Below are 10,290 nucleotides of genomic sequence, written 5' to 3'. Positions count from 1 at the left end.
GAGTATAACATAATAATTACTTATAGGGTACTTACTATGTATATGCCATTGTCCTAAATGCTTTATATACAGCAATTCATTTATTTCTCTCAACAACTGCATGAGAAATGTACTATTTTACAGATAGGGCACTTGAGCACAGAGAAGTTAAATTACATGCCCAAGGCCTCACAGGTACCACTGCTACAAAGATAGCAGTATTAGTAATTATCATGATAATATCAATGGTGATACACACACTTTCCTTCCCTTCCTTGTTCACTCATGTACCACAACACTCCCAGACCTTACTAAAGGGTTAGAATGATTCAAGGGAATTACAATTTTGAGGCAAGGGGGAAAAAAAAAATTGTATGATTCATGTGTCTTTTCTTATAGTCCAAGGGAGGAGTCTGCCAGAACTTTAGGGGGTGAATTTTTAGGCACACACTGTCTTGGTTTGGGCTGCTGAAACAAAATAATCATAGACTGTGTATCTTAGAAAACAGAAATTTATTTCTCAGTTCTGGAGCATCTAAGATCATCGTGCTACCTGGTTAGATTTGTGGTAAGCAATATTCCTGGCTTGCAGGTGGCTGCCTTCTCACTGTGGGCTTACATAGCCTTTCCTTGGTTCATGGCACGGGGAGAGAGAGGTCTCTCTGGTGTCTCTTCTTCTAAGGGCACTAATCCCATCATGAGGGCCTTGCTCTCAATAAGTTATTTTACTCTAGTAATCTCCCAAGGAAGAATCTCTCACTATAATCTCTTTAATCCTGACTACACCTTTATGGCAGCTTTACACTCTCCATTACTATCATAGAAAACTCCATTCCTATACAGTCATCTTTTCTCTATCCCAATTTACTTCTTGCCAGTTTATCTGGGATTTCTTGAGCATAGTGTCTGAATCTCATTGAATAATCATACTGCTTAAATGCCTGAGGAATTTGTCAAAGATCTTCTTTATTTACACACAATTTTGGCTTGAAAATCAAAGTTAATACATGACATGTAATACTTCTTAAAGGTGATTTTGGATTCATTAAACAAATACAAAAAACATTCAGCAAATGTTAACTGAACATTGCAGTTTTTGAGGATGCAGTGATTTGCGAGACAGGAACCATGCAGGGATTCTGTTTCCATCACCATTTCAACTTAATCATATTGGTAGGTCCTTCCAACTCTTAAAGCGATTATTTTCCAGAGAACAAAAGGAAAATTGTGCTGTTCAAGAATACCTGTTTCCTTTATCCTTTATAATTTTTCTGTTCCAGGATTTCTTTTGGAGACATGGGTCATTTTACCTGAAACTGATAGTATTCTGGAAAAATTTTTGAGTAATAAAACAGCAGAGTCATTACTCCTATCTTCTAACTTTAAAGATTCCAGTCCTTTGACTATGGTTCCCTGTGCTGTTTGTTTTCACTGGCTATGGAGGGGTTGATAGTGTGTCTTAAATAGAAGCCAATGGATGCCCTTATGTCCGACATAAATTTTCTTCTTTGTATCAGGATTCCTTTAGATCATCAGCTTTGAGAACCTAGTGTAAGTCATTGTTTTAGAAGGTGTAGTTTTGTAGAATGGCTATTTCTTTCCCCTCTCACGTCCTTGATTAGCTTCAGAGTGATTGTCATTTTTATTCTGATCATGACCCTATGACTTAAACAGTATGAAAAGTTACTTATCACCTAATGTGGAGATGAGTATTTCCTTATACTTGAATGTATAAAAAGAATTACTTATTAAAATATTAGAACCAAAAAACTGTATAGTTTTTGGTATTTTATTCTTAAAGGAATAGTTGATATTTTATTCTTAAAGAAATAGTTTTTTAAAAAAAAATCATCAATGGCTTAATCAGATTTGACCCTATCCACAGCTTCAATTAAAATGGCCCTTTTTAGCTGGTCATAAATTATGTTACCTGGTCATAAATTATGTTCCAAAAGCCAGTTTATCTTAGACTTGTATATAGCACCAAGCTTTGAATACCTAAGCTCTTGTGACCCCCCCCCCCCTTTTTTAACATATATAGGCAAGATGCCAGGGAAGAAGAGGGTGAGGATTAAATGAGAAGAACAGTTATTTGATTTCTGTTTTCTATATTTGCTTGATAACATTTCTTGAATTGATGCAGACTTTGTTCTGGTAAAGTCTCTGTTTTATTCCTCTCCAGAACAGTATTCTGTTCTGCCTAAATATTGCTATGCTTGGGGATCATGAATTTTCCATGAATGTTTTTCCATTTGAGGATTAGTAACTTTTTCTCACAGTTTCAGAGGATTAAAGAAAAAAAGGCTTTTGGTAGCTTCCAGTCAATATTGTATGAAATATCCATATATTTATTCTATAGAAATTTGTAAATTTGTAGTAGTCTGCAATGATTTTGTTTTCCTCCTATGAAAATGACTTTCTCTGAGACTTTATATAACATTATATATTTCAAAATAAAAACATTCTGAATAATAGTTTAAAATGTACAGTAGATATTTTAAATGGGTTTTATTTGATTTTATCATATGTTCATATATTTTAGAAATATGTTTTTGAGCCAGAAGGAATTGAGGCAATGAAAAATGAAGTCTTTTCACAAGACTTAAAGTTAATTGATTGATTTTTAGATTTTTCATTTGAAAAAATGTAATAATGAGGATTCTTACTGTGAGGAGGAGGTATTTTAGGATTGTCTGAGTATTGGGGTTCATTGAGTTTTACTGTTTTTTCAAGTCATCGAGCACATCCTGCTTTTTTATATTGTCCCATGCATCAGGGATTTTACCTTTATTTATAAATTTTTTCTGATATTTTTCTTCTAGCTTTAATCTGAAGTGAGAGACAAACCATTTCCAGTATGGCTGGGTAGATGAGTCTGGGGTGATGCTCCACATGGCATACTCCCCTCCTGCCTGTCGATAGTTCTTATATGGGACTTTCCAGTCATCTCTCAAAACCAATAGAAGATTGCTTGCTACCAAATTAGTACAGCAATCAATGACAAAATTGTCTGTTTTGTAAAAATACCCTCCACTAACAGCGTGAGGACGGTGGAAGGGAACACTGTGGTCTCCTTCATGTTTAGGGATTGTGTTTGTACAAATTGCTCCACAGCAGGGACACTGTTTCCAGCAGCCAGAGAGATGTTCAGAGAGCATTTTCTGAACTGCCAGAACCATTTCTTGTTCAGACATATTCAAATAGTTCTCTTCTACTCTCTTCATTGTGGGATCCAAAGCTTCACTCATAGCTTCTTTGAGAAACTCAATATCTTTTATCTCTTGGTGTTCAATGCTTATCAAGTCTTTTCTTGGAAAGATCACATTACTCCCCAGGTGATCACAGAACAAATCCAACCACCCAGACACAGTGCTGCTTTTATCTTTGGCTATTACTGTGGATTTATGAATAGCTGAGAGGATGGCAGTCTTGATATCACCTAAAGTTGTTTTTAAAAAAGTCTTTATTTTTTCACTTCCTTTGTCTGAACAATATGTTTTAATATGGTTTTGAATGTAATTCCTAAAAAATGATTCTGAATTATGAAGGTAATCCCAGTAATTATCAAAATTTTCTTCTTCTGCCAGAGAGATGAGAATATGTTTCTCCAGGTTAGACTTGTTTCCGTTGAATGCTGGGCAGTTAGCTCGCATGTCCCCAGCAATTTTGAGGACCATTTGTTCCCATATGGTGGTAGAGACAGCAGGAGTGAGTTTGTGCCACAGAAAATCAACAAATGTTTTGACTGAAGTTGCTCCTTGACAAGATATCTTAAAACTCATGAAGAAATCCTCTTTCTTACTTTCCAGATAGTTTACAGGATCATTTGCTCTCTTGAATGCCCTGTGCATCTTCTTAAAAGTCTCTGATGCTTTTTGGAATAAACACAAAGATAAATCAATTTCATATTTACTTGTAAATGTGTATCTTCCATCAGTGTTTGCAGATTTCACTTCCTCATCTATTATTCTCAGGATTTCATGGAAATAATTTGGATTGTAATCACGCTGTTGTGTCCAAATATTCTTAATAGTTTCAGTATATCTTGAAATAATGTGGTCAGTAGTCTTATCTATGGACATTTTATCATAGCCCTCTAATGTCCTTGTAATTATGTAATATTTCATGTTCATTTTGACATGTTTGTCATATTTGATTTGAAACTCTTCTCCAGGATTTTCCTTCAGTGTGTCTACAATATTTCTCTCCTTTTTGAAATACTCCAAAAGGATGTTTTCAGAATCCACATCAATGTTAGGCTCTGTGACTGGAGGGAGAGTTGAGGACACAGCACAGACCCATTTTTGCCAAAGTTGATTGAACTTCTCATGTAGCTCTTCCTCACTCAATTCTGTGCCTTTGACAGTTAAAGCCAACCTTCGGCTTTTTTCTAATAATTCCTTTTCATAACCTGACTTTTTGCTGTCCAGTTTTTCTTGACTTTTCTTAAAACTAATAAGTTCATCAGCTTTTTTTTGGCTTTCTAAAATAAGTGCCTCTGTAAGGATCATTAGCTTATTTTCAAAATTTGCTTTCCACTGAACCAGTATTTCACTATCTGGATCTTCATTAAAATATTTTTCAAGTTCTTGCTTGATGGCTTCATATTTTTCTGTGACTGGCGCCTTAAATGTGCTTTTTCTGAATGTTTCGATTTTCCCATTCTGAATCTGGTTGATTAGCTGGTTCTGCAAGCCCAGCACATGACTCCTCAGCTCCCAGGTCCAGTAGTTATACATTGTTTCCAATTTGCTCATGGCCATGACTTCTCGTGTGTTCCTGAAACTGAAAATAAAGTTCTCATTGACCAGGGCTCTCCACAAATCTTGGACTCGGAATTTTACATCTGATATCTTCATGATGCCTCCCCTAGATTCCTGTTTGGCTGTCAGAAGAATTCTACTCTTCAGTTCCTGGACATTGTGGCTGTAGCGAGGATTGGGAGGGGCCATTGGAGGATTGCCATCCCAGAGGTGAGCAAAGTAGTAGACATGAGTATTGACATCAAACTTAATGACATCACTAAATCGGGTTACATCTGAATACTGTTCTTGTTCAGCTGCTTTTGCTGCCATTTCATCTAATCTCTGCTCTAGCCGCCTTCGTCCTTCCATAGTTTGGTCTTTAGCTGTAACTTCCCCCACATTCTGATGGACAAAAAGGCAGCTAGGAGAGATTTTTACTTGTTTCATCCTCAGAAAGGCTTGGACAACTATTTGTAGAATATCTTGCATTTCTGATGGATTTTCCCCAAAAATGTTAATCAGAGTCAAGTTTCCAAGTCCAATAACAAAGGTTGCCAGCTCATTGTCACGATTCTGGGATTTGCTGCTGAGTTCTGGGGCCCGAAGTCCTTCTGTGTCCACAACAAGCACAAAGTCAAAGCCCAGTTCCTCTGTGAATGTCTCCTCCACCTTCAGGAGCTGCATGTAGGCACCCCGGGTACACCTCCCAGCACTGACAGTGAACTGCAGCCCAAAAAGGGCATTCAGCAGGGTGGACTTCCCTGAGCTCTGCAGGCCAAGGATAGAGAGAACAAACAGTCGTTTGTCTCCAAGTTTCTCAGAGACCTTGTCAAAAATAGCTGCTACCCACTTTAGAGGCACATATGACGCATCCCCATCCATCAGCTCAATGGGAAGACCAGATATCATTAGATCTGCAGCAATCTGGGGAAGGGAGAGAAAAAGGTTATCTTTTGTGGAGAAAGTTTCTTCCAGAACTTCATAGATCTGGCCTATTTCTCTGAGAAGTTGTTCAATTCCCAAGGTGCAGTCAGTAATCTCTGTAGAAATAGCTTCTATCTCATTTTGCCAGTGTTTCAGGGAGGTGTTCTTTGGTGCTTTTTTCTTTTCTGTTTGTACCAGTGACCACAAAGCCTTTTTCTTTTCATTCAGTTTTTCCAAGTGTCCTGCAGTCAGGTTGTCCAAAGACACACTCAGCCATTGTAAGAAGTAGAGTTTGGTATGAGTTTCTGAATGGTTTTGGATAATTTCAAGGACAGATTGCATTAACTCATTGAGAGGAAAGGCTCTGGTCAATTGTTGCTGCCGTATTATTTGTTTTTCTGCCTCAATCTCACTCTTGTGTTGTTCAATGCTCCGATTTCCCTTTTCTCTCAGATGATAGAGTTCTTTGTCCTTTTTACACCAAAGATGCCACAGGTGTCCCTGAAGGGGTAGTAAGTTTTCCTTCATCTGAGATATCTGCATTTCTCCTAATAGGGCCATGAGAACCTCTGCCTTTTCTTTGGCTTCCTTGCAGTCTCTCTGGTCTTCATCAATAAGGAATCCTTGCTTACGAGCAATCTGGGCACAGTCCTCTAAGCTAAAAGTAGTGTCAGAGAGCTCTAGCAAATGTCTGATTGTAGTTTTGAGCTCCTCTGTTAATTCTGCCTCATTTCTGTTCCTGATCCCAATTCTCACTTTTTGGCCAGAATTACTGGCTGTGGTTTTTTCTTTGTCATCAAGCAGACAGATCAAAGGTTTGGATAGCTCACACAGGCCACGGATAATTTTTCGGTTTTCTTGATTGCCATCAGAAGTTGCCATGAGGACTACAATGAGAGAAGAGATCTCCTGCAGGAAGGTGAGTTGCTTCTCATGTTCCTTGGCATCTCCATGAAGATTGGTGAAGGTCAGACAGTTGTCAAATCTGTCCTCATCTTCACCCCCAGGACAGAACCAGCAGATTTCCACTACACCCCCCATCAAGAGACAGTCTTTGCTACTCCCTCTGCAATGGCGATGAAAAAAGATATCATGTTTACGTTTACTGAGAATACAGTTCATAATCTGAGATTTGGAAGCGGAGAAGCCATTTCCAACCCTAACAAAGGACACAATGGGGGTAGAGACACGACACATTTGCTGATTCTTGTAATTGTTCTTTGCCTCTTTTGTTGATTTCCTTGCTTGCTGCCAGCTTCTCCTAATTTGACTGAGAGACCAAAGAGAGAATTCAATTTGAGAATTGCAAGGATTAGGTATAAGAAGAGGGAGGGCAAACTGGCAAATGGAAAGTTTGGCCAGAATATATTGTCTAGCAAAATCATCAGCACAGTGAAGAATTGCCATCTGAATATCCATAGGGTGAATATGGGGTCTGGAATTAGTATCTGAAGGATTAGTGGGACTATCATTGTCTTCAAAAAAATCATCATATGGATCAAAAACCTCATTTTTCTGTTTTGAGGCACTTAGATAGACTTGATTCTCTGTGTTTCCATCATCTTTGAAGACCAGATATCTCAGCCCATAATCCAACATCAGTAGCTTCTGTAGGAAGTAGAAGGGAAGCTCCCGTTCAGAGCTGGGCTGGGTGTTGTACACAGAAGTCTTGTAGATCAGATGGAAATTAGCTCTGCTCATCCTCTTTGGGTAGTAGTGTTCTAGGCCTAGACGCTGGAGCAATTCTAAGAAAGCTCCATTTTCTGTGGCCTCCCATTTGTTGTTTTCATTATCATGTGGTTCGTGAGGCAGTTCCTTTTCATGGAAGATACTTTGCAAATGTTTTCTCACTTCATCCATTTTCAATGAAGGGGTGGTGGCTTCATAATTCCCATCAATGAGCAGACTCAAGTCTTTCTCTAGGTTTACCCAGTCATGATCTGCTCCAGGTTTGGTGAGGACATCTACAACTTCTTTAGTCAATGATTGTCCCATGTACTGTCTTATAAATGTCAAACGTTGTGTTTTCTCCTTTGGAGAAACAGCTGTAACTCCAACAGTGGCTGTCAGACCTGTGAGCACCAGGAATGCCTGAGCCCTGTGGCTGCAAATATTTTTGAGCTCCTGGTATTTATCTTGGGCAGTTTGCATTTCATGCACTAGAAAGTCTAACTCATCACACCCCAGGAGATACTGAAAAGTCTTATTTACCATGTGGTAACCTGCGCCAGTTGCAATGGAAAGTAGCAAGAGCTGTATGTCTGGCTGCTCTGTTTCTTGGAGGTAATTCAAGAAGCAGCGAAGAGACAGGCTGACCTCATACGTGGCCTTTCTTTGTGCTTCCTCCACTATTTCCGGGGACTCGGACTTAATCTTCACTTCCATGAAGTCATTTTTGGTTTTTTGAAAGATTTTAATTAATTCAGAAAATTGGGAGATTTTGATATACTCCTGCTCTGACTCTGACCTGAAGATCCACTGCATGATGGAATGAGCCTGAGGAAAGTTTGTCACGCTATAGATGTGAGGATCCAAAAGGCTGCGCAACTGAGATTTAATAAATTTTGTTTCATAAATGGAATACCTTTTGCAAAAGTTGACAGTGTTTACCAGAAAATTCTGCAGATCCCTATCTGTCAGGCATATGTTAATCCAAGTGTCATAACTTTTTAGTTTTTGACTCAACATTTGCATGAAATTTATCAGTTTTTTAAGCTGCTCTTCAGGGTCAGATACCTCCCAGGATTTCACATCCTCTAGGAAAACCCTGGCCTTCTTCACAACACTGAGTAATTCTTCTCCACTCTGGATCTGGGTAGTGAGGCCAGTCAGAGCAGTGTAGCTGTCTTTCAGGCACATAGCTACCTGAAGAGGATCTTTAAAATCACTTCTGTGGCTGGAGAGGATGATGTCCCAGACGGGCACCAGTTGAATTCCCCGGTCAATGACACACCAGGTTCGATTACTGGCAACTAGGCCAGCTTTCCACTGGAAAAGGTCATTTGCTTCTGGTGGGCCACCTGTCTGGGCCACAGATAATTGGATTTTGGTTTGGAGATTTTGGGAGCTTGTGCTCTGAGAGTCGTCTTTTGAATGAGAGTCTGTCACAGCCACGTCTGTAGCAACTTGAATTCCAAAGCCACTGTAGCTGCCCCTTATGTAAATATCCAGGGCCTTGGCTGACTGCTGTTTCACTTCTGCCAGCTGTTCACTTTGGAAACCCTCTGAAATGGCTTTCCACCAGTAGATTCCTCCCAAGTGCAGAGGGCCCTGGTTAGCATGAGAGCCAAACCTGTGGAAGAAGGCTTCACTCCTGGACTTTAGCAAAGGGAGTCTGTCTGAGCCTGCAGACTGACCCAGAAGGTCTTCAATGCATTTTAGTTCCTGGAGAGCAGCCTTGGATAACTGGAGCTGATCAGTGGGAAAGTGGCAGGAAGCCAGCGGGATGTAGCTGAACTTGGTTGAGCAAAAATAAGAGTGCTCAGAATGTGATTGTTGGGTTTTCTTAGATTCTGAATGTATGCTGTGATGTACACTCGCTTTCAGGCTAAATCCCCAACCTTTACCTTTGGCTGAGGCAGTTGCACTGAAGCCCAGCTTCTCTATAGTCTGGGTGAATGTGGATTCTGCTTGAGAAGATGTAAATTCTCTTGTTTCCATCCGTGTGCCCTGCTCAGGGCCAAAGAGTGAGAAGTTCTTTGGGACACTGAGTAGCTCCTCTCTCTTCTCTATCAAACCCCTTTCATCGCTAGTTTTGTAAATTCCCTGCAGAGCCAACCCTCCAGATGCCCATCTCACCAGATCTCCATCTGGGAGGTTCTGCCTGTGAGACAATGTCCCCTCCATGAGGTTGAGTTGTTTCTGAATGTTTTCCATGACTTCTTGTAGGGACTTTTGGGGAGGTGGCCAGTGTTCGTCAGGGATCCCCATTGCCTGCCTCAGCTCTGCCTGTTTTTTCCTCACTGCTTCTTCCTCTTGCTGCCTCCCTTCTGACAGCAAGTCTCTTAGCTCTTGCAGTGTCTGCTCTGCATGCTTCTGCATTTTCTTCATCATCTCCAGCCGAGACTCCTGTAACTCTGAAAGACTATTTGAGTGTGACATGTTAAGAAGCATCTCCAGGGCTTTTTTCTCCCAGGAATGTCGTGCTTGAGATTTCAGCTTCTGGAGGTCTTTTTCTTCCAGGTGTTGTAAGGCCTGGGCACAAGTCACACCTAGGTGTTCCTGCAACTTGGGCAACCAGTACTCGAGTGCCAGTCCTACTTCTGTCAACATCTCCTGGAGATCATGTGTTCTTTTGCCTCTGAGCAGGGGCTCATCAGGGGTGGACTTCGCTGTGGCCATAGCTGTGGGAAGAAAAGACACTATTAGCCTGTGTTATGACCTTAGAAGTCACATAGCCAAAGGGTGAATGTACTAAAGATCCAAGTCTCCAAGGCTTTCTCATTTCCTCCTTTCATTGTTCCAATGAATATATTTTGTTAAAACTACTTCTTCTTCTTCTTCTTCTTCTTCTTCTTCTTCTTCTTCTTCTTCTTCTTCTGGCAAGACATCCTTGTGGGTGTTCTCAACATGGATTGCCTTTTAGTTACCAGGGTGAGTTGCACCTTGAAGCCTGGCTTTTGGCATTTCCTATTACACAGAA

The 10,290-nt window shown here is 40.2% G+C and overlaps 1 protein-coding gene across 3 annotated transcripts in view; it reads right to left on the bottom strand.

Annotated features, from left to right (window-relative positions):
• Nucleotides 1-925: 925 nt before the first annotated feature.
• Nucleotides 926-10,290, bottom strand: part of LOC109271084 (interferon-induced very large GTPase 1-like) — a 56,255-nt gene continuing 46,890 nt past the window's right edge. For all 3 annotated transcript variants that reach the window (XM_053900020.1, XM_019456158.2, XM_053900021.1), the window contains one exon: nucleotides 926-9,991. In XM_053900020.1, coding sequence (XP_053755995.1) covers nucleotides 2,697-9,989 — 7,293 coding nt within the window. In that variant the 5' untranslated portion in view covers nucleotides 9,990-9,991 and the 3' untranslated portion in view covers nucleotides 926-2,696. The remainder of the gene's footprint in view (nucleotides 9,992-10,290) is intronic.

The sequence above is a fragment of the Panthera pardus genome, unplaced genomic scaffold (assembly GCF_024362965.1).
Source record: "Panthera pardus isolate Hobbes unplaced genomic scaffold, ASM2436296v1 HiC_scaffold_12, whole genome shotgun sequence".
NCBI lineage: Eukaryota > Metazoa > Chordata > Mammalia > Carnivora > Felidae > Panthera > Panthera pardus.
The sequence above is the reverse complement of the archived record's forward strand: the minus strand, read 5'-3'. Positions and strand labels throughout refer to the sequence as shown.